The following is a 25,458-nucleotide window of genomic DNA, read 5'->3' as shown; positions in this document are numbered from 1 at the left end:
GCCCACGCCAACACGGGGAGAACATGCAAACGCCACACAGAAATGCCAAGTGGATTAGCTGAGACTCGATCCAGCGACCTTCTTGCTGTGAGGTGACAGTGCTAACCACTGAGCCACTGTGTGCCCTATTTATAATTATTTATACATTTTTTATTAAAACAATTTCTTTTTGAAATATTAAAATGTATAAATGAATAATAAATTAATAAAAATATTATTACAAAATATCAAATCTTATTTTTTTAAATAAATTTCTCCAAGACGACAGTAAAAAAAGCACACAGACACACAGCTATTTGTTAAAAAGCCATTTATATCTTAAAAGTGTGTGTGTGTGTTGCTACATTCAGCTATATGAATATTAGAGTGACGTGAGATTTTACCATTTTCAAAAATACATATAAACGCATACAGCATTACCTTATATATAACATGTAGGCCTAATAGTGTTTATATCAAAATGTGCAAAGTCGGAGAGATGACGGTGATTTAATGCTTCCTCAATCCTGTCTTTACTCTCAACAGAAAAAACCGCTTCCCTTTCAAGTCCAGCCAACAATACAGTAATAATAAAATACACATTTCTAAATGATGAGTGTATTTCCTGATAAATCACCTGTGTGATGATGATGATGATGATGATGATAATGATAATTACGGCGCAATATAGTGCAAAAGCAATATTTTTCACATTAAAAAGGAGTAAAAACCATACCGTAATATGTGTTTTGATCAAAATCTTGGTGTCAGCGAGCATTTTAGAAAGAAGTGGAAACTTTTATTCTGCATTTGAAAGGCAGAAGTGAGATTTAGAACAAATGAATGTTGTTGTTTTGAATTATTGTTGAATGATATGATGATATATGTGTATTTCGTACATTTCAACATATATGTACAATATATATACACTACCTGACAAAAGTCTTGTCACCTATTCAAGTTTTAGTAACAACAAATAATAACTTGACTTCTAGATCATTTAGTATCAGAAGTGGCTTATATGAAAGGCAAAGGCCTCTAGATTACGCTTATTTAACTAAAATCAAATATGATCAGGCCTTGATTATTAATTCTTTAATTAGGACAGTAAGGTCTGACTTTACTAAAGACAAAAGTCTTGTCACTTAACAGAAATAACGTCCAGTATAGAATATAAAGTCATGCTGCAGTGGAAACAGAATGAATATTGTGTCTGACTCCATCATGAGCTTGGAGGACTGCATCCATACATCTCTGCAATGACTCAAATCACTCATTAATAAAGTCATCTGGAATGGCAAAGCAAGCGTTCCTGCAGGACTCCCAGAGTTCATCAAGAGTCTTTGGATTCATCTTCAATGCCTCCTCCGTCTTACCCCAGACATGCTCAATAATGTTCATGTCTGGTGACTGGGCTGGTCAATCCTGGAGCACCTTGACCTTCTTTGCTTTTTAGGAGCTTTGATGTGGCGGCTGAAGTATGAGAAGGAGGGCTATCCTGTGTTTGTAATGTAATGGGCAGCACAAATGTCTTGATACCTCAGGCTGTTGATGTTGCCATCCACTCTGCAGATCTCTCACACGCCCTCATACTGAATGTAACCCCAAACCATGATTTTTCCTTCACCAAACTTGACTGATTCTGTGAGAATATTGGGTTCATGCTGGTTCCAGTAGGTCTTCTGCAGTATTTGTGATGATTGGGATGCAGCTCAACAGATGATTCATGGGGAAAATCCACCTTCTGCCACTTTTCCAAATGATCAACTAGAAGTCAAGTTATTATTTGCTGCTCTTACAGCTAGGATTGACGACAAGACTTTTGTCATGGGTGGTGTATATATGTAAACAGTCATGTTTGCAATATTTAATATTCCATATATGACATATCTGATATATGTAAAATCTAAATTTGAGCTTGTATGTCATATATGTAACTATAATAAGGTTTCACTAGTGCATTTACTAATATGAACTAATAATGAACAATACTTGTACAGCACTTAATAATCATAATTCAACACTTACTAATGCATTATTAAAATCCACATTTTATAACCAAAAAAAGAGGAAATAAATACTGTAATAAAAGTATAATTCGTTGTTTGTTCATGTTAGTAAATACATTGACATTAAAGGGATAGTTCACTCAAAAATAAAAAATTGTGCTATAATTTACTCACCCTTTACTCGTTTCCACTCTTTATGCGTTTCTTTATACTGCTGAACGCAAAAATGTCAGACGCAAGTAACCATTGACTTCCATAGTATTTATTTTGCCTACTATGGAAAGTGAGTGGTTACCGGTTTTCGGCATTCTTCAAAATATCTTCTTTTGTGTTTAACAGAAGAAAAAAACTCATAAAGGTTTTGTAATCGCTTGAGGGAGATTAATAAATTGTAATTTCTGGGTGAACTATGCCTTTACCGAATGCAACCTTATTGTAAATTGTTACGCAATTTGCATATAAACTCACTGGCCACTTTATTAGGTACACCTGTCCAACTGCTCTTTAAAGCAAATTTCGAATCAGCCAATCACATGGCAGCGACTCAATGCATTTAGGCATGTAGACATGGTCAAGACGATCTGCTGTATTTCAAACCGAGCACCAGAATGGGGAAGAAAGGGAATTTAAGTGACTTTGAATGTGGCATGGTTGTTGGTCCCAGACGGGCTGGTCTGAGTATTTCAGAAACTGCTGATCTACTGGGATTTTCACACACAACCATCTCTAGGGTTTACAGAGAATGGTCTGAAAAAGAGAAAATATCCAGTGAGCGGCAGTTCTGTGGGAGCAAATGCCTTGTTGATGCCAGAGGTCAGAGGAGAATGGCCAGACTGGTTCCAACCTGATACTAGTAATGTGTACCCAATGAAGTGGCCAGTGAGTGTACATCAGATTTCTACTGACTGCTGAAGGAGTGAGCTGTGATTCAGTGCAGTGTCCGGATGATCCCTGAGGTTTACTTTAGTCCCGATCCTGAGCAGAGAATCCGCTTGTGTGTCTTCAGGCACGGTTGGGACTGTGAATCTGCTCTTCTGGTGCTCTTCTGGTGTCCGGTGCTCAAGGCATGAGGAGAACAAGCTTATAGAGAAACAACTGATACGCCTCAAAAACACGGATGATCATATTCTAGAGCCGCGCTCCTGCAGAATCTGAGGGAAACAGCAGAGGGTTTATGGGGGATTTACTAGAATAGAGATGCGGGTACAGTTTGCATCTTCAATATCAATCACTCAATAATTCAATTTAATATAGTTTAATTATTTCAATTCAGATTTACTTGTATAGCACTTATAATTACTTGTATAGCACTTTTCATAATAATTATCATTCCAAAGCAGTTTCACAAAAGGTGCATATCATTACATTACAGTCAAAATCAGAAAAGTTAAGGATCGATCGATCAATCAATCAATCAATCAATCAATCAATCAAAAGTTTATTTATGAAGCACTTTTTAGGAAACAACAAGTGTTCAAAGTGCTGTTCAGGCATGAGTTCACAACAATTCACAAGAATAATAAAAAAGTTAAAACCTTCCTGAAAATAAAATAAAATAAAATAAAATAAAATAAAATAAAATAAAATAAAATAAAATAAAATAAAATAAAATAAAATAAAATAAAATAAAATAAAATAAAATAAAATAAAAATAAATAAAAAAATAAATAAATTAAATTAAATAAAATGAAATTAAAATAAAATTAAATACAATTAAAATAAAAAACAAAAATGAAATGAAATAAAATAACATAAATTTAAATTAAATTAAATTACAACCCTAAAACTCACCTAAACAACTGTGCATAGAATGCTAAATTTGAATATGTTATGCATAAGTATAAATTATAATTATTTACAGTTGAAGTCAGAATTATTAGCCCCCTTTGAATTTATTTTGCCTTTTTAAATATTCTCCAACTGATGTTTAACAGAGCAAGGAAATTTTCACATAATATTTTTCTTCTTATTTGTTTTATTTCGGCTAGAATAAAAGCAGTTTTTAATAATTTAAAAGCCATTTTAATGTCAAAATTATTATTTTCCGATAGTCTACAGAACAAACCATCGTTATACAATAACTTGCCTAATTACCCTAACCTGCCTAGTTAACCTAATTAACCTAGTTAAGCCTTTAAATGTCACTTTAAGCTGTATAGAAGTGTCTTGAAAAATATCTTGTCTAATATTATTTACTGTCATCAAGACAAAGATAAAATAAATCAGTTATTAGAGATGAGTTATTAAAACTATTATGTTTAGAAATGTGTTGAAGAAATCTTCTCTCACAGAAATTGGGGGAAAAAATAAACGGGGGCTAATAATTCAGGGGGGCTAATTATTCTGATTGCAACTGTTTATATATATACTGACAAAATTTAATACCAATATACCAGTTTATACATATATTGACAAAATATAATACCAATATAAATATTTTTTGTGATCTACTGATATCCTTATTAATTTCCCATCTCATACCATGTATAATAGACAAAGTATGAAAAGAATTCACATTTGTATGCTATTTTCAGTATGCTATATTATTATTAGTATCCCACATGCAGTGCAATATAACACGACTTTCCATTTTTTGTCTTTGAATAAACTACAAGCAAATTAATAAACTACAAGCAAATTAATAAACTACAAGCAAATTAATAAACTACAAGCAAATTAATAAACTACAAGCAAATTAATAAACTACAAGCAAATTAATATTACCATATTTAATAAACTACAAGCAAATTAATATTACCATATTTTGCATTATTGTTTGCAAAATGATTAACTAACAACACATAAGCACAAGCATAAGTTTTTTTCATGAAAAAATTAAATTAATAAATAATAAATAAATGGTGAAGATTTAATTGTAACACAACAATGAAAAGCTTTAACACAAAAATATGAATATATATATATATATATATATATATATATATATATATATATATATATATATATATATATATATATATATATATATATATATATATATATATATATATATATATAATGAATAATGAATAATGAACATATATATAGTGAATTTATTTATTTTTTAATATTTCCCAAATTATGTTTAACAGAGCAAGGAAATTTTCACAGTATTTTGTATAATATTTTTTCTTTTGCACAAAGTCTTATTTCTTTTATTCTGTCTGAAATAAAGACTTTTATTTATTTTTAAAAACAATATTAAAGTCAATATTATTAGCCCCTTTAGGAAATAGAGTTTTTCGTCTGTCTACAGAACAAAGCCACTAACTTGACTAGTTAACCTAATTAACCGTGTTAATTCTTTAAATTGGACTATAAGCTGAATACTAGTATCTTACAAATAACTAGAAAAATATTATTATTAAAGACAAAAGAAATGAGTTATTAAGACTGTACATAATTTTTTAAATCTACATATAAAGTTCCTATATATGTAAAAAAAATCTATAATTTCTAGAATGACGAGTACGTGCCGTGCACAGAAACATAACATGTGACCAACAGAAAAAGGTCAGCGTGCTATTTTTAAAAAGCAGTGTTGAGAGTAGACTGAAATAAGTCAGTCAGAAGTGTGCTAGCAGTGCATTTGCGCACACACAGAGACTTGTTTCTATATCCCAATGGAGACTCTCACAGACGTAATGATGTTTCTATTATGTGCGGCACGGTGGCTCCGTGGTTAGCACTGTCGCCTTACAGTAAGAAGGTCACTGGTTCGAGCCTGGACTGGGTCAGTTGGAATTTCTGTGTGGAGTTTGCATGTTCTCCCCGTGTTGGCGTGTGTTTCCTCCGGTGCTCCGGTTTCCCCCACAGTCCAAACACATGCGCTATAGGTGTGAATTAAAGTTTCCCATTACTGGGCTGCAGCTGGAAGGGTATCCGCTGCATAAAACATATGCTGGAATAGTTGGCGGTTCATCCCACTGTGTATTAAATAAAGTACTAAGCCGAAGGAAAATATTTATGATGCTTCATTCTGTGTGATTTATAAACATGTTTTACCCATAAAGACCTCCATTTTGGTTCCCATGATAAAACAAGTCCCCATGAGTCTGTGTGCCTTCATTATGCCTACATAATGTTGTTAGCCTTCAAGTTTGCAACCGGAAGCTGCGACCATTTTTGTTATATATTGTGATGCTGTTCCCAGAGAAACAAAATATTAAACGAGAAAACAGAGGGCGTGGCGTGTTTTTGTCTACTGCAAGCTGATTGGATGTAATAAAGCAGGTATTTCATTTAGAAAGATCATGAGAAGAGTTTTGGGTTTCATTATTAGACAGACTCCTCCTCCTCCTCACCATTTCTGTTTGTTCTCAAAACTGACAGCGGGAGGGGGCGTGGTTAAGTATGTTAGCCACGCCCAATACCTCAGGCAGACCTAATCTGAGAATTGAACCGAAAACAAACAGGAAGTGCATTTTCAGATTTCAATTACAGATTACAAGAGCAAACATTTGAGTTTTTCTTACTGACACGCACAGAGGAATTGTTCACCACAAGACTAGCAGTGTGAGCTAACAAAATCAATATGGTTAGTTTTGATTTCATGTGTACTTTAAGTCTCCACTGGGATATAAAAGCAAGTCCACACACACACACACACACACACATGCTTACCTTGGCTTTCTCACTGGGCTGAGAGCTGCTCATGTACGACTGGTTGTGCAGCTCTTTAGAAACGACACACAGGAACTCGGCCTGATCCTCATTACCATAGTTATAGGACGACCCGATGCTGACCAGCTACACAAAAACACCAACAACACAAAGAAAACAGCGAATTAGCGGCTAACTAAAATGCATCCTCAATTAATATGCATCCGGTCTGAATAATTAACACTAGAGTCCACCCAAAAATGCAATGATGTCATGAGTCGCTCGATCAATGTGCTTTCAATATGAATGACAGTAACTTGGTTTGCGAGTGACTGAATTGGGATTTCTGCGCTTATGATGCTTTTAGGAGCTTTGACAACATCATTTGACATTATTCAGTTTTACACTGTGAGTTTGAAGGTTTTACTGCAGAAATGCCGTACAGGTTTTGGAAAGACATGAGGGTGAGTAAATGAGGACAGGGTTGATATTTCTGGACAAGCAATCCTTTAAGGCAAGACACTACAGGCATTTTTACATGCAGTTTTGAGATTTTGGGCTCTTTTGGCTTCTTATACAATAATAGAAAAGAAAATATCCAAAATGCAACCATTGACTTCCATAGAATTAGCTTTTCCTATGGAAGTCAATGGTTTTAAGCTTTCTTCGAAACATCTTCGTGTGTGTTCAACAGAAAAACAGATGTTTTATCTATTAGCTTTAAAGTTTTATTCATTAGGTTTAGTTTTTCCTCCTGTAATAAAAATGTTTTGTATTTAGTGATATATATATATATATAAGGATATCAACATTTCTATTTTTTTATTCTTCTTATTAAAGCTGAAAACAGTTGCTGCTTTTAAATGGTGATAAATAAATCTGAATCTTTTGTAATTCTATAAATGTTGATGAATTTACTGCATTTTTTTACTAAAAAAATCATTTATATCATTTATTCATATATTAAAATCTTAATGAAACCAAACTCATGTAAACAACCATGTAAAGTATTAGAATTTTTAATATGCATACAACTATAAAACTATAATATCTATGTATATACTTTATTAGGTACACCAGTCCAACTGCTCGTTAATGCAAATTTCTAGTCAGCCAGTCACATGGCAGCAACTCAATGCATTTAAGCATTGGTCGAGACGATCTACTGCAGTTCAAACCGAGCATCAGAATAGGGAAGAAAGGGGAATTAAGTGACTTTGAAGGTGGCATGGTTGTTGGTGCCAGACGGGCTGGTCTGTGTATTTTCACGCACAACCATCTCTAGGGTTTACAGAGAATGGTCAGAAAAACAGAAAATATCCAGTAAGCGGCAGTTCTGTGGAAGCAAATGCCTTGTTGATGACAGAGGTCAGAGGAGAATGGCCAGACTGGTTCCAGCTGAAGGAAAGGCAACAGTAACTCAAATAAGCACTCATTACAACAGAGGTCTGCAGAAGAGCATCTCTGAACACACAACACATCCAACCTTGAGGCGGATGGGCTACAGCAGCAGAAGACCACACCGGGTGCCACTCCTGTCAGCTAAGAACAAGAAACTGAGGCTACAATTCACACAGGCTCACCAAAACTGGACAATAGAAGATTGGAGAAACGTTGCCTGGTCTGATGAGTCTCCATTTCTGCTGCGACATTCGGATGGTCGGGTCAGAATTTGGCATCAACAACATGAAAGCACGGATCCATCCTGCCTATCAACGGTTCAGGCTGCTGGTGGTGGTGTAATGGTGTGGGGGATATTTTCTTGGTACACTTTGGGCCCATTAGTATCAATTGAGCATCGTGTCAACGCCACATCCTACCTGTGTATTGTTGCTGACCATGTCCATCCCTTTATGAAAACAGTGTACTCATCTACTGATGGCTACTTCCAGCAGGGTAACGCACCATGTCATAAAGCAAGAATCATCTCAGACTGGTTTCTTGAACATGACAATGAGTTCACTGTACTCAAATGGCCTCCACAGTCACCAGAGCTCAATCCAATAGAGCACCTTAGGGATGTGGTGGATTGGGAGATTCGCATCATGGATGTGCAGCCGACAAATCTGCAGTAACTGGATGATGCTATCATATCAATATGGATCAAAATATCTGAGAAATATTTAAAGTACCTTGTTGAAGCTATGCCACAAAGGGTTAAGGCAGTCCTGAAGGCAAAAGGGGGTCCAACCTGGTACTAGTAAGGTGTACCTAATAAAGTGTATATATATATATATAATGCATCATTTGCATATTTAAACGTAACATTTTAAACGTCAAATATTTGACTGCAACACTCCACGAGTCAAATGAAAACATTTAATAAACATAATAAACAAAACAACTCACAGTGATGTAAACACTGTTTATTATTTTTACTTATTACAAAACTAATGGCAAATTATGTTGTTTAGTGACAAATAAATGCCACCTAAAGGCTTGATCACATCAAACGTGCTTTTAAGTGTAAGGTGCCTTTTTGAATGGTTTCTAATGGCTGTGATCGTTTTAAACGCTTCCGTTTTAACCATCTGCTGCGCCCTGCGTTTTTGCCGTTGAACTCTGAAAAGCGCTGTATGTCAGTCACGTCATTTTTCATTCTCCAATCAAATAAAAGCATAGGCGGGGTTTCCATTGAGGTGACAGCAGTATTTGTGTTGTGAAGACAACTACAGATACTTTTAAAGATGGAGGAGGAAGTAGCGGTCGCTGTTTTGTGCGTAGCTGTATAACTTCACAAATCCTGAATATCACAATATTATCAAATATTACAATTATAACAATGTCAACAGCAGCGCTCGCGCACAATACGCAGATGATTTAATCGTTGCCTAGCAACAAAAAATGCGCACCACACTTCTTTTTTGTTGTCAAGAAAAAAAAGTCACATTTTCAGAACAGAAAAGCATGTTCGGTGTGATCAGCACACAATTTAAAGTTAAAAATGCCCCTGCATAAATTAACTAGCTCTCACAATTAATATTAAATATAAAAAATCCCCCCCAAAAATGTAAATTTGCTGCATTTCATTTCGATTAGCGAACATTATATCAGATTTAATTTCTGACCCAGACTTTTACCCTGGGGTGTCTCACCTTACACACATACAACATGCGCACAACATGCTTGTGAACGCAATGCAGACTCTGCCCTCAAAACAAGCAATAACACACACTTATAAACATGCAGGACAGAAGCACTGTGAGCACTGGCATCAATCATGCAGGTTAGTGGGAGGACAGAGGATGTTTGGACACACCTCTCCACTGTGGGCGGGGTGAGTTTGGCTTGACTCCTCCCCCTTCACCTCCCGAGACACAATCAGGAAAAACTCTGACTTCTGGGCCCGCCCATAACCTACACTGACAAGCTGCAACAACCAATCAGAGCGTGAGGCGGGGCCTGCATCACAGAGCGCAGGCGAGTCTGATTGTTGTGAGAGCTGGAATGAGAGGAGGAAGGGATGCGGGTGCGATTTACCTGCTCGAACTTCCACCCGTCCGACATGGTGGAGACCATCTGCGTCAGCTCTTCTTCTTGACACTGCAGCACTCGGTACACATGCTTGACTGGCGTCTGAACACAAAGACATGCACAAATTAGCAAAGCTTCAATTTAAATGTACATGATGTTACAGTAGCGGGGACTGCGTATGAATACTATACAGTGCTCAGCATATATGAGTACACTTCATTTTGAAAATGAATATTTTTTTCCATTTCTCAGTGAATGTATGTATGTACTGTATGTATGTATGTATGTATGTATGATATATAATTCAATTTAAATAAATATAATTCAATTTAAATAAAAGTATATATTTTTTATAAAATACTGATAATAGAAAATAGTAAAAGGCACAACAAATGTATTTATATATATTATTAATTAATCTAGATTAAAATGGCTCATTTGAATTCTGGCATTCAGATTATGTGTGCTACCCAAATAATACATCTTTGAGAACGGGTTTCTCAAGCATTAGACCAGGGGCTCATCTCCTGTTTCCAAAATGCATCACAAACTGCTTGAGAAACTGTTCTACTATGATAATTGGTGATGAAAATAAATGATGTTCAATAAGATGTACTTGTGTTTACTAACTGTTTATTCAGTTAAACATGAATGTTGAACTGTAGGCCTACACAAGCTCTAAACAGTGATTTCATACTTGCTTTTGATGTATGTACATACAGAAAATGCTGCTTCTCAATGCCAAGTTCACAGAGCCCTGACGGTGTGTTAAACATTGAGTATGTTTACATGGGCAACAATACTTTAATACGATTTTAATATGATTAAGAGTCTACCATGTAAACAAAGATTTTTGATCACCTTAATGCGACTAAAGTCATAACTGAACTAAACACAAATGAAATTAAGACATGTGGAGTATGCATATAGTGGCATTACTGAAGTAAACACTGCTATCAAACTATTACTGTCATGTAGGATTTTTCGCCATATTTTCCGACAAGTTCCATCCCGAAATACTGAAGTTTTTTCTTTCCGTTTGGCCTGCAATATTACATTTCATAACACTCTCACCAGTCCTTGCTCCTCATTTGCGTCTAACACCCCAGTTTGTCACGACGGCATGGATGAAATGTTCATGAGTTAAAGTGAAACTGCCGAACTGCAGCTGAAGTCAGGCAACCTGCTGATTTGATTCAGAAAGGCACTTTTTTTTTGTCAGACAGCTCACCGGTCAGGTATACATCCGTGCTAAAATATGAAGGTAAAAGTCATCATAGCTTGCGTAGAATAGACCCAGCTCCCAACCCAACTCTGAGAATAGACTAACGGTGATATTTTTTTTATCGCGTGATAAGAGTCTCACGTTAACACAGCACGTTAACGCCGATAACGGCCCAGCACTAATATATATATATATATATATATATATATATATATATATATATATATATATATATATATATATATATATATATATATATACATATATACATATATATAAACAGTTGAAGTCAAATGATTAGTCCCCCCTTTGAATTTTTTATTTATTTTTTTAAATATTAACCAAATGATGTTTAACAGAGCAAGGAAATTTTCACAGTATGTCTGATAATATTTTTTCTTCTGGAGAAAGCCTTATTTGTTTTATTTCGGCTAGAATAAAAGCAGTTTTTAATTTTTTTAAATACATTTTAAAGTCAAAATTATTAGCCCCTGTCAGACAGGTGGATCTTAAAAAATTGATCAGAGAAATAAGTGGGTCCCGAAGTGAAAAGGGCTGAGAACTCCTGATCTAATGTATATGCACAAATATATTATTGTATAGCTTCCTATTAAAAATATGAATTTAAAAGTGAGATTTGTGAGGGGTGTACTTATATATGCTGTACTTTGACAAATATGCCAGTATGTGAAATCCAATCCATGTACCATATATCATGCCATAGGTCAGCTCTTCGAAATGGGGACGTGCAGAAACACTTTTGTTAACTTCACTATTCTGTTTTGTTTTACAGTAAACCTACATTATGATTAAATGAATAAAACTTTAGTTCAGTGATTCCACTGTCTGTACTGTTCCCTCTACACTTATGTATAAACAATAATGAAACCTGCATCATATATTTTAAACAACAATATTGAATGATTGTTTATTGAAACGATGTGTCTCTAGTGTGTGATCTAAAGTTGTGTTTCTGTAGTATTTGTGTGATAAAAGGATTATGTGAACCAATGATCCTGCAAATGCAAGACTTCTCTATAGAAATAAACGCAACATGCAATGTTTTAAACACTAAAGAGCCTGCGTCAAAAGTTTTGAGTTTTGTGTTTAGAGATTTGAAAATTGACATTTCTGGCAATTTAATTGAAAATAACTGTAATGAGATGTAACTAAGACTACAACTTCCACGATTCCACACTCAGTCACGCCGTCATGAAACTACACCTTTGTTTGTTGTGAATACACACCCTCTAGTGGCTAAAATGACATACTGAGGCTTTAAATGCTGAAAAATCATTGGCGGTCACTCTATAGCTGAATTACCAGTTTGTAAACATTCAGGATGCGCGCACAGCGAGGTAGCAGAAAAAAACAGGAAGCGCTTGCATTTACAGCGAGGGAATGACATCCGATGCGGTACAGAGTTTGTTGTTGTCTTTTAAATAACTTTTATTGATTACATATTATATATATTATATACATAATGCTTTCAGCATATTATAACAGCTCGTCACCCAGTGGTAAACACAGTTATTCAGCAAAATTAATGTTAAAGTTAGCGGCGTTCGTTTGATAGGTCCGTTTGTGATAGCAACCTCCCAATGGATATCAGATAAGATGAAATGACCAAGCAAATATACAACTATCTCATTGAAGCTCCAAATGATTTTACAAGAGAGAAGTTAAAGATCTACAAGTCATTGGATGCCAACAATTTTGGTGTGGTCATGTGCAAGAAATAATGCTCCATGATTACCAGATTCAACACTTTGTAGTGCTAAAAACCGAAGTTCTGCCTAGCCAAAGACAAGGACAAAAAACAGAGCTATAGAAGGCCAGGGTGATCATGAACAAGCAAAACGACTGCATTCTGACAGTGAACTGCACCTGAACTTACGGCAGTGTATGTGAACGTACACATAGAGGTAAAGATGGTTTTATATTCGCACTTTCTCCTTAATAATATAATTTCATAAAAGTATTAGTAACTCTAAATAGCTAAATCATATTAGCAGCCAATGACAAGCAAAGATTGTTCACAGTCAAATAAACAGTGTTAATGTTGTTTTCAAGTCACACTTGCAGGTTATTTCAGACTGACTATTAAAAGTGCCAAGGTAAACAATATAGGGAGTGTGTCACAAGTTGTAACTGAATAATTATGTGAATATAAAACCAAGTTTACCTTAAAAACTTACACTTTCACGTGTCATTCTGAGCATTCAGTGTCCGCAGTTTAATTCTGTGTACCATATTTACTATTTTTGCTGAAATCATTGCTGCAATCAGAAACGAGTAATGTGTATGATTCAGCATAGCCTGAACTTACCTGATATGACATGAGAACTGCAGAGTCGAGCATTTTTAATTAGGTCCTCATTCCATTCAGCTCCCTTTTAGCCAAAGACGTCTGCAGTTGGCATTAAAGCAGTGTGGTGTACGGTAAAATTAAGTTTTCTATTTTTGGACTTTTGAATTTGGCATCCTACCGCACGACACGACATGTTTGCTATTGCAGCCTGTCTGTTTTTGCAACCCGTGTGATGTCATGTGTGACGTAGGTTGGTAATTCGTCAATATGAACATGCTCAAACGTAGCCTATGTAAGATGTATCAAAGTATTTGTGACAGCGTTGTGTTGATGCTCTCTTACATGAGTGGTCTTGGCGTCTCTTTCGATGATTTTCTCCTTGATGAGTTTTATTAGTGAGGTGATGTTGTAGAACTCGGCCTCTTCAAGAGCTCCTGATGGACACACACACACACATAGAGAGACAGATTCACTGCTTTAGTCACAGTCTCTGTGTGTGTGTGTGTGTTTGTGTGGGTGTATCTCTGTGTGTGTGTTTTTATGTCTGTGTGTGTGAGAATATGTGTGTATGTATCTCTCTCTGTGCTTTTGTCTGTCTGTGTGTATGTGTGGGTGTGTTCGTGTGAGTTTAAGAGTGTGTTTGTGTGTGTTTTTATGTCTGTGTCTATGTGTGTTTGTGTATCTGTATCTGTGTCTGTGTATTAGATTATGTGTGTGTGTGTGTATGTGTGTTTGAATGTCTGTGTTTGCTTGTATGTCTGTGTTTGTGTGTTTGTATGTCTGTGTGTATATCTGTGTCTGAGATTATGTGTGTGTGTCTAATTGTATGTCCGTGTTTGAGTGTGAGAGTATGTGTGTGTATTTGAGTGTGTGTTTGTATGTCTCTGTGTGTGTATCTGTCACTGTGTTTTTGTGTGTATGTGTGTTTGTATGTCTGTGAGATTGTGTGTGTGTCTAATTGTGTGCCTGTGTGTGTTTGTGTGTGCTTGTATGTCTGTGTCTGTGTAAGATTATGTGTGTGTGTCTAATTGTATGTCTGTGTATTTAAGTGTGTGTGTTTGTATGTCTCTGTGTGTATCTGTCACTGTGTTTTTGTGTATATGTGTGTTTGTATGTCTGTGAGATTGTGTGTGTGTGTCTGAATGTGTGTCTATGTGTGTTTGAATGTGTGTATGTGTGTATATCTGTGTGTGAGATTGCGTGTATGCTTGAGCGTGTCTGTGTGTTTGTGTGTGAGAGTATGTGTGTGTATCTGTTTCTGTGTGTTTGTTTGTGTGTATATGTGTGCGTGTTAGTGTGTTTGAGTGTGAGTTGAGTATGTGTGTTACTGTTAGTGTGTGTTTGAGTCTAGTTTGTCTGTGTCTAGTTGTGTGTGTGTGTGTGAGTGTGCGTTTAAGTGTATGTGTGTGTGTGTGTGTGTTTGTATATGGGTTCATGTATGTTTGTATGTCTGTTTGCATGTGTGTTTGTGTGTATGTTTGTGGTTGTGTGTCTGGTTGTGTGTGTGTATTTGAGTGCCTGTGTTTGAGTGTGTATGTTTGTCTGTGTGTGTGTCGTACCCTCCTCCGTCAGGTTCTTATTGAGCACGAGTTTCCCATGTCTCAGGTAATTCAGCACAGAGCCGAAATACACAGGGTCTCTGTCGATCAGATACGCCCCGGACTCATCCTGCAGTTCAAGAACAAACTATAAGTCCTGAGAAATTTGATTTTGGTGTCACTGTGGCGCAATGGGTAGCACAATCGCCTCACAGCAAGAAGGTCGCAGGTTCAAGTCCCGGCTGGGTCAATGAATGAATGAATGAATGAATGAATTCCCCTATAGTGCATGTGTTTGGACTTGTGGGGGAAACCGAAGCACCCGGAGGAAACTCACGCCAACACGGCGAGAACATGCAAACTCCACACAGAAATGCAGCGACAGCACTTCCTACTACGCCACCGCATCGCCCCCTATAGGTGAATTGAATTAACTAATTTGGCTGTAGTGTATGAGTGTGTGTGAATGCGAGAGTGTATGGGTGTTTCCCCATACTGGGTTGAAGCTGGAAGGGGATCTACTGTGTAAAGGATATGCTGGAATAGTTGCTGGTTCATTTCGCTGTGGCGACCCCTGATTAATATGGGACTAAGCTGAATGAAAATAAATGCAAAGTTTGGTGTATCTGAAATCTGAAATGAATACCAGGCTACACTTCAAAAACTTTACAATGATCTACGCAATTTTTCTTACAAACATTTTACACTTAAAAATATTCAGTACATTCTTAAGTTGACAAATTACTGAAACGTACTTTAAGAATTAAGTAAATGTTGCTAAAACATATATAATAATAATAATAATAAATAATAATAATAATCCGAAGGAAACCCACGCCAACACGGAGAGAACATGCAAACTCCACATTGGAACGCCAACTGGTCCAGCTGAGGCTTGAACCAGTGATCTTCTTGCTGTGAGACAACAGTGCTAACCACTGAGCTACCATGCCGCCCTATATTACATTATTCATTTTATTTTCGCCTTAGTTCTTTATTTATCAGGGGTTGCCACAGTGGAATGAACTGCCAACTTATCCAGCATATGTTTTACACAGCGGATGCCCTTCCAGCTGCAACCCATCACTGGGAAACATCCATACACACTCATTCACACACAATCATACACTTACCCAATTCCCCTATAGCGCATCTGTTTGGACTGTGGGGGAAACCGGAGCACTCGGAGGAAACCCACGCCAACACGGGGAGAACATGCAAACTCCACACAGAAATGCAACTGGCCCAGCCGGGACCAGTGTTGCCAGATGTAGCTGACTGATTCCAGCCCAAAAAGTGTCGAAAAACCGCTGAAAACCAAAAGTTTCAATCTATAGTCAATAGTCTACCCAACAATCAGTAGACTATAATAACCTGTTGTGTGGTTGAGGAGTGATTGAGATGTCGTGTCGGGGAGGGAGATCACAAGCGTTTCTACACTGTTCTAAGCCTAAGCCTTGTATGCAAAGAACGGGGGCTATGGCATCTCTTTAATAGATCAAAACAGGTTTATAAGGGCAGACCGGGCCTGCCGTTGCAAAACCGCCCAAATTTTCACTACTCTCCTATGTCATTTTTACCCACAAAAATAAATTCAAAACCGCCCAATCTGGCAACACTGGCCAGGACTCGAACCAGCGACCTTCTTGCTGTGAGGCGATCGTGCTACCCACTGCGCCACCGTGACGCCCAGCATATCATATTATATTAATATGAAGAGAAAGTGTAATCCTGTTGTATAAACACACACTTAATAGCACACTAATACACACACTTGAAAGGGCAAACAAGTTCATCAGTTGGAAAATCATATAGTTCATATCTTTATTCCAAAAACCTCTTGCTTTTTTTACTCAACTTTGCGTGCGAGCAGCGAACACTAAGAGCAGAGAGCCATTAGAGGAAAGTGACTTTAAACATTGATGAGCTTTCCACTGCTTCTGTAATGGCTTTACAGGCCACATTCATTAAAAATACACACCAAAAACTCTCACACACACACACACACACACACACACGCACACACACACACACACACACACACACACACGAGAGCCAACCAGACTAAAACTGAACCAGGAACAGTGTGTGTGAGAGACTCAAATCACCCTTTTATCAAATCTGGGGCACAAACGGCGTGGAGTGATTTCCCAGAGCCTTAGAGACTCCTGCTCTTTACAGGGTTAAAGCCCCTAGAGAGCAGGATTATTCTGGATTAGGGTTATTTTGAGATTACCGTCTGAGATTTGAGAGATGAGAGGAGGTGAGACGGCCCGAGCTGCAGGAGTACCAAACAATGCCATGCTGACACTCGTCAAAAGATAAATTAGACTGTTTAATTGTGTGTTTTATGCATACCTGGCAACATTCCCATATTTCACACCCATCTACTCGCCACCCTGCCATTTTGTTATTTCTCTCTGGAAACTCTTGTAATTTGTATGGACCAATCAAGCTTTTTGTCCATGTTTGTGAAGTTGCAAGATCTTGTATGAAGCTCATCACCTCACACAATTAATGAGTTATTCAAATCTCAAAGCATTTTTTACCTCAATCTGGCAACGTACGTTACAACCCAGTTGTGCTGTTGATTTCTGCGCAGGTGGTAGATGCAGGATTTGGTAGAAACGTCAGTACTACTAGTAGACAAAAGTAGACATCCTCCTTCCCGTTCCCCCTGAATTTCGAAGTCAAATGTTGGCAGGTATGATTTTATGTGAAATTCGTAAAGCTTTTTAGCGACACTGGTGGCAATTTAGTGAACTACAGTCAATTTTTTTTGCTTGCGCTATAATATAACCTAAGTTTTATCGTTGCAATACAAAATATACTAATTTAAATATAAGACAGTAAGATTTTATAAACAACTACATGTGCACAATTATTTATAGTTTTAATAAAGCATCTTTATTTTAATTCTGTTCGGTTTTCAAAATTGAAACCAGATTTTACGTAAAATCAAACACTTTAAAACCTCGTGCAAATTAAGAACGTTTAAATAATCAGACGACATTTTGTATAATTTTAGACAAATATTTAATCTTAATATTGCAACTTTTTTATCCATTGAAGATTATGCTCACAATAAAAAAATGATTTCTATTATTATTATTATTATTATTATTATTTATTATGAATTATTATTATTATTATTTATTATTATTATTGTTAATATTATTATTTATTATTATTATTATTGTTATTATTATTATTATTTATGAATTATTATTATTGTTTATTATTTATTATTATTATTATTATTATTTATTATTATTATTATTGTTGTTGTTGTTATTGTTATTAAGAATTATTATGAATTATTATTTATTATTATTATTTATTATTATTATTATTATTATTATTATTATTATTATTATTATTATTAATATTCTATTATTTCAAATTTAATAGTCTTAAGTATTTAAAAATATTAAAACATCTTTATCGTAACTTATTTAACAACACAACAGGTTTTTTTAAATACTTTTTTAAAGTAAGTTTAAAGCATTCTGGAATGCTGGAAGGGCATCAGCTGTGTGAAACATGTGCTGGATAAATTGGCAGTTCATTCCACTGTGGTGGCCCCTGATTAATAAAGGGACTAAGCTGAAAAGAAAAGGAATGAATGAATGAAAGTTTAAAGCAAACTACTGGAACTACCTGTGCATTAAACGATTTTATTGTATTCCAGCCAATCAGAATCGAGTACTTCAGCATCACTGCAGAAAAATATTTCCCTTACTTAGATTTATTATCTATTCTAGTCCAAATGTCTAAAAAATTGTAAATCAAGAAGCATTTTCTAGACAAGCAACAAATATTGTCTTGTTTTCAGAAATAATTAGCCAAAATGTCAGTGAGTTTTTCCTTAAAACAAGCTAAATAATCAGCCAATGGCGTAAACAAAATAATCTTGTTTTTCCTTTTGACATAAGATTATTTGGCGAATTATTTAGCAAAACACCAAGTGAGACCATTGAATAACATTATTTATTATGCATCACTCTGGAATACTTGATCCTGATTGGTCAATCACAACATTCAAGGGTGCGTTATTCCTATTTTATGCAGCTTTTCTTGACTCTTGCCAAATAAATAGGATAGTGTAGGCTGCATTGAACCATTTTTGCTTCTCAAACTTAATATAATGCAGTATGTAGGATTGACCTAGTGGTTGAAGTAGGCATTGCAGCCCAAATTCAAAACATTGAAGAGGGTTTTTTTTTCACCTGATGACTGGATGCATGCGCAGGTTGCCAGATTTACAACACCAACAGGAACAAATTTGCTAGATGATCGAGCCTTACGTCGTAAGCTGCTCAGCTAATGTTTACGTTTGTAATAGTTTTATAAACTATATTATATCTAAAAATTCGGGTCTCCACACAGGTTCTGCATCTTGTTTATATACACTATGAACAGCAGCTACGCTAATTATTCTCTTTATTCTCCATTTACACCTGGGGATACCCTTCCCGAGGCCCTCAGACTAGTCACTGATTCGATTCAAGACCAACGACGAGATGATCCCAAGGTTTCCATATCCTGGACCAGGCCGTATCCTGAGCAGCTACTGTGGTGGTCATGGAGGAGTGGAACATGAGACTGATTTCTGTGACGCTCCAGGGACAGACAAGTCTTCGCTGAGGCCAGCTTTCGGCCTCCGCCGCTGAGACTGCAGCTCTGCACAAGACGTTTGGCCAGCGGAGAAATTAAAATGGTCGTGCCCAACTGAGTCTGGTTTCTCTCAAGGTTTTTTTTTTCTTCACTTCCGCCTTTAGTGAAGTTTTTTCCCTCGCCGCTGTCGCAACTGGCTTGCATGGTTCGGGATCTGTAGAGCTGCGCATCGTTGGATTTTCTCTTCAGTGTTTGGACTCTCAGTAGTTATTATTAAACCACACTGAACTGAGCTCAACTGAACTGAACTTAAACACTACAAACTGAACTACACTGTTCCAATTTACTGTGACCTTTTATGTGAAGCTGCTTTGACACAATCTACATTGTATAAGCGCTATACAAATAAAGGTGAATTGAATTGAATTGAATATCGAATCGCATGTATTGATGTCAATAACAATAATAAGCTTTGGACTTTTTCACCTTTATATTGATCTAAATACACACAGCAGAAATGTGCATCAATAGGAATCTAAATGTGTGTTGATATTAGAGATGTATCGAATTTTCAGCCACCGAAAAAATTATTGTCATTGTTGGGATACTCTTAAATCTGGAAGCATTAACAACTTATATCGAAATATATATTGTCATTGTTCAATATGGAAAATAATTATCGCCCTGCCCTAGTTGTATTAATTGCTAATTAAAAACCACCTCTGGAGATCACATTTTTTGCTACAGCTACATATATTGACATATATCACATATATTGCATTTTCTGCTAAGGCAAGCAGGGGTGCTGAAATATAATTAGCTGAACTGGCAGTGGGCTGGTCAAAGAGACCAAAACAAAAACAAAAATTCTGACACACAATGCAGGAGAATAACTGGCTTTAGCATTGTTTTTAGGACAAACACGTTAAGTTAGCATGTGTTTTTATGCTTAAAAGGGTCAAAACTTGCATACAGCACCTTTAGGTGAAAAGTTAAATTATTAGATTACATTTTGTGTCTAATTTTTTATCTTTGTGGCATGTAATAAGTGAGATAATGTACATCTAGGAAGTTGTTTTTTGCAGAATAAAGCTTTTGAATCTACTACAAGATATTAAAAATTCAAGACGGGTGTTTCCAACATGCGGCGTAACCTTCCACCCTGATCTCCGACACGGCTCAGGTGTCGTAAGCGGGATTGTGTCCAGATTACAGGGCAGAACTGGGGCAGATGTGCAGCTGATGTCCACCACATGCCATCCCGGGACACCACAGACTCACAACAGGCCACAATCTGCCGGTTCGTCCTGAACCCTCATGGAGGAGAACAGTAGAGAGCCTGTTCTGGGATGGGGAGAGGAGAGGAGGGGGTGCGGTGGACGGTAAAAGTGTGTTTGTTCGAGTCCATCCGACAGGAAAACAACTCCAGACAAAAACAACCATCTGGACGGCCCCCAAATTACCATAGAAACAATACAAATAACTCCATACAACAATAAAAGGGCATTAAGAGGAGTTCAATAACAGCTTCGCACTAATGACCCATTTTCAAACTCCTCAAAACAGAGCAGAAAGAGCTGTGAAATTTGAAAAACTTGTTTATATATAGATTTATATGATGACATTGTCAAAAATGAGAACATTTTATTTTTAAATGATCTCTGTTCAGCTTTTAATCTGACATGTAGGTCAAAAACAAGATGTCCCATTTTGGGTTCAGCATAAAATTAGACTTTTAATCAGAAAGCATAGCATTATATATGCAACTAAGTTGTAAAATGTTTCAAAATAATTGCATTAAATTAAAATGTGTAAATAAATAATGTTACATGTTCATTCAGCACACAATATTTATTATGTAGTAATTCAGGTCTTATTATGTGATCATATAAAAAAGCATTGACGACATATCATTTAGAGCAGAGGCAGAAATATTTATAAATACAAGACTTAAGTTAATTAGTATTGTCATATACTGTCAGTATAGTCTTAATATTAAAACTGAAAATTAAATCTATTTTTAAGACTCCTGCACTCTCTAACCTACTTTTTCACCCATTGTTTATGAATAACTTATAAATCCACTAAATAAATAAATGGTCTGGCTTAGACACTAGGTTATTTTCCTCAGCTGAACTATAAAAGTGAAGTAAAATAAACTGTAATTACCTTGTCAGAATCGAGGTCCGGGTCCGTTTGGCACAGTCGGAACAGGAATGATTTTGGGTCCCGGCAGAGCGTCTGTCTGGTGGTCAGAAAATACGTTCCCCCGACGTTCAGACGGACCCATTTGGAGGAGCGGTGGTTGAAGGTCTGAACCGGAGCCGCTCGCCGGGACTCCTGCCCGCAGATCCCGCCGTGAGTCTCCGCCATCCTGCGCTCGGAGCTCCGCTGAAGTGCGTGACGGGAAACAGACCGCAATGACGGAGAGCAGAAACACCCAGCACTTTTGTTTTTTCAGACACTACAATGAATCCACTCTCAGGCTGTGCTGTTCATTCCTGCTACTAATCCATACTTCAGCGTGTTTTCATTAGATTTCCAGTGATTCCATGAACGAATCATTCATTTGAACCGATGCTTTTTAAGTGACTCATCCAAACCACCACAGAATCACTCTGTAGGCTTATGTTGGGTGTAAATAACCCATATTTAATTAAATTAAATTGCTTTTCAGCTGAAAAGGTAAAGTAAGGGATTACTTTTTTATTTTACGTCATTAAATTACACTTATTTGTACTTGCTTTATAGTCAACAGTTCTAGGCTTAGAGCAATTTAGAGAAGCAGTGTATATTTTGCAGAATGACGGAAACCAGAAACACCTCTCGGTTGTTTTTCAAACACTACACAGTGATGTTCATTACTGCTTCTAATCCACGTTTCACCGTGTTTTCATTAGATTTTTAGTGATTCCGTGAACCAATCATTCATTTGAACCGATGCTTTTTAAGTGACTCATCCAAAACACATTTAGAAAGTAATTAGTTACTGTTATTAAATTACTTTTCAGCTAAAAAAGTAAAGAAAGGGATATATATATATATATATAATGACATCTAATACATATATAATGACAGAAACAAACACCTCTCACTTGTTTTTGTCAGACATTAATGCTGTTCATTCCTGCTACTAATCCATACTTCAGCATGTTTTCATAAGATTTCTAGCGATTCCATAAACGAATCATTCATTTCAACCGATGCTTTTTAAGTGACTCGTCAAAACCACATTTGGAAATCACGTGTGTTGGGTGTAAATTTTTTCAAAACAACTGGTTACCGTACTGTAATCAGATTACTTTTTATATGAAAGGGGATTGCTTTTTTATTAGGCATTTAAATACTGTAATATTTCATTCATTTTGGCCGATGCTCTTTAAGTGACTCCAAAACACATGTGGGAATTACTCTAGTGTTGGGTGTAAAAATGGACAAAGTGACTAGTTACTGTAATCAAATTACTTTTCAGCTGAAAAAGTAAAGGGATTACTTTTTTATTTTAAGTAATTAATTATACTTATTTAAAGCCTACTTCCCTTACATTTAACAGTATATATCAATTCAGAGAAGTGGTGTAGACCCAGAATTACGGAAACAAGAAATACCCCTAGCTTGTTTATTCAGACACTACACAGTGAATCCACTCTCAGGCTGTGCTGTTCTTCCCTGCTTCTGATCCACACTTCACCGTGTTTTTATTAGATTTCTAGTGATTCCATGAACGAATCATTCATTTGAATCGATGCTTTTTAAGTGACTCGTCCAAACCACATTTGGGAATCACTCTGTAGTGTTGGGTGTAACAAAGCAACTAGTTACTGTGATTAATTTATTTTTCAGCAGAAAAGGTAAAGATATATATATATATATTTTTTATTATCAGGCTATTTATTACACCTATATACTTGCCTTAAACTCAGTAGTTCTACAGAATATCAAAACGACAAGCAGTGTACAATTTTTACAGAATGAGGGAAAAAAGAAACACTTCACACTTGTTTTTTTTCAGACACTACAAAGTGAATCCACTCTCAAGCTTTGCTCTTCATTCCTGCTACTAATCCATACTTCAGCGCGTTTTCATTAGATTTCTAGTGATTCTATGAACGAATCATTCGAACCGAAGCTTTTTACTTGACTCATCTAAATCACACTTGGGAATCACTCTGTAGTGTTGGGTATTAGAAGTAGCTAGTTACTGTGATTAATTTACTTTTCAGATTTTATCTTATTATTATTAATAAAATTCAACAGTTCTATATCGATTCAGAATGAGGCGGAAAAGAAACCTCCCTCACTTTTATTTTTTTCAGACAGTACACAACACAAGTGAATCAACTCTCAGGCTGTGCTGTTCATTACTGCGACTAATCCATACTTCAGCGTGTTTTCATTACACTACTAGTGATTCCATGAACGATGTTGATATATATATATATATATATATATATATATATATATATATATATATATATATATATATATATATATATATATATATTATATTTTTTTTTTTTTTTTTTTTTTTTTTTTTTTTTAGATATTTTCCATATCCTTCACGCATCAAGGATCAATTCAATTGAAAATTTTGTATTTCTCTGTAGATTATATGAGGTGAGTTTTCGTAATAAGCGAGTAGCTTGAATAAACGCTGTAAAAATGCTGGGCTCAACACAAATCGATTGTTAACTTAATTGTTTTCACTAATTTGATTGGACTTGATATTAAACAAATGAAGAACTGTGTTTATTCAGCTCATTTTAAGTAAGTAGTTTGAAAAAGGCGGCAAAAATAATTTGAGTGCAGCCATTCTCCACATCATGAGGTTTTCATGTACACTACAATACTCCTAAGAAAATTATATTGGTTGTCATATGATGCATGTAATCACAAACAACAATACTCAAGGTTTTCATGGTTTTGAGACAGCCCAAATATTTTGCAGACTGGACCAAATAATTAACAAATAAGCTGCAGATTCCAATAATTCCCTATAGAGGGCAGCAGATCAAAACTTAAAGTTTTGTACCGCTATATTATACACAGCATAAATGAGCACGACCCATTTGAAAATTGCTATTTGTATGCATTTCAAAGTGAATTTAGACAACAAATATTCAACTATTAAACATTTATATTAATTTTTATTCTGTGTGGAGTTTGCATGTTCTCCCAAAGTTGGTTTTCTCTGGGTGCTCTGGTTTCCCCCAGTCTAAAAACATGCACTATAGATGAATTGGGTTGAACAAAATTGGCCAAAGTGTACGAGTGCATGTGTGCATGGGTGTTTCCCTGTACTGGTGTAGCGGAGGCCAGCTAGTGAAGTGCTGTGCATATAAACCTCACTCCTCTGACCTCTATAGGAGCTATAATGACTGATGCTAGAGGTCATGGTCTTCAGCCTCCTTGTTTGAGCAACCGACTCCCCGTGCGAAAGGTTGCCAGTTCAGCTCAGAGTGGGTTGGGTGGTGTAGGACTGGTGGGGTTACACTGGCTTGTCGCTGGAAGGGCATCCGTTGCGTAAAACATATGTTGGAATAGTTGGCGGTTCATTCCGCTGTGGCAAACCCTGATAAATAAGGGACTAAGCCAAAGGAAAATGTATGAATATTTCCAATTCTGCTTTCGGTAATCAACCAAATATGCGCAAACATTCCATTAGACCAGTGTTTCTCAACCATGTTCCTAGAGGATGACCAG

General features: G+C 36.1%; 1 protein-coding gene across 3 annotated transcripts; it reads right to left on the bottom strand.

The window, feature by feature from the left end:
• Positions 1–295: 295 nt before the first annotated feature.
• Positions 296–22,293, bottom strand: kctd5b (potassium channel tetramerization domain containing 5b). Of its 3 annotated transcripts, XM_056450956.1 has the most exons (7): positions 21,925–22,293; positions 15,160–15,268; positions 13,943–14,034; positions 10,071–10,166; positions 9,850–9,960; positions 6,612–6,737; positions 296–3,139 (listed from the first exon to the last, which is right to left on the bottom strand). In XM_056450956.1, exons 1-7 carry the CDS (start codon positions 22,126–22,128, stop codon positions 3,110–3,112), a joined length of 768 nt encoding a protein of 255 aa, XP_056306931.1. In that variant the 5' UTR covers positions 22,129–22,293; the 3' UTR covers positions 296–3,109. The 3 variants fall into 3 exon arrangements, with proteins under 3 accessions (XP_056306931.1, XP_056306932.1, XP_056306933.1); XM_056450957.1 differs by lacking the exon at positions 9,850–9,960; XM_056450958.1 differs by lacking the exons at positions 6,612–6,737; positions 9,850–9,960.
• Positions 22,294–25,458: the final 3,165 nt, after the last annotated feature.

This window comes from Danio aesculapii, chromosome 24, assembly GCF_903798145.1.
Source record: "Danio aesculapii chromosome 24, fDanAes4.1, whole genome shotgun sequence".
Taxonomy (NCBI): domain Eukaryota; kingdom Metazoa; phylum Chordata; class Actinopteri; order Cypriniformes; family Danionidae; genus Danio; species Danio aesculapii.
This window is presented reverse-complemented; position numbering and strand designations above follow the sequence as displayed.

Coding starts and splice junctions, on each gene's coding strand:
- kctd5b (XM_056450956.1), bottom strand. CDS start 22,128: ATGGCGGAGACTCACGGCGGGATCTGCGGGCAGGAGTCCCGGCGAGCG. Junction 10,167..13,942: donor GAGACGCCAAGACCACTCAT/GTAAGAGAGCAT, acceptor CTTTGTGTTCAG/ACGCCAGTCAAGCATGTGTA. Junction 3,140..6,611: donor AGCCCAGTGAGAAAGCCAAG/GTAAGCATGTGT, acceptor TGTTTCCCTCAG/ATTCTGCAGGAGCGCGGCTC.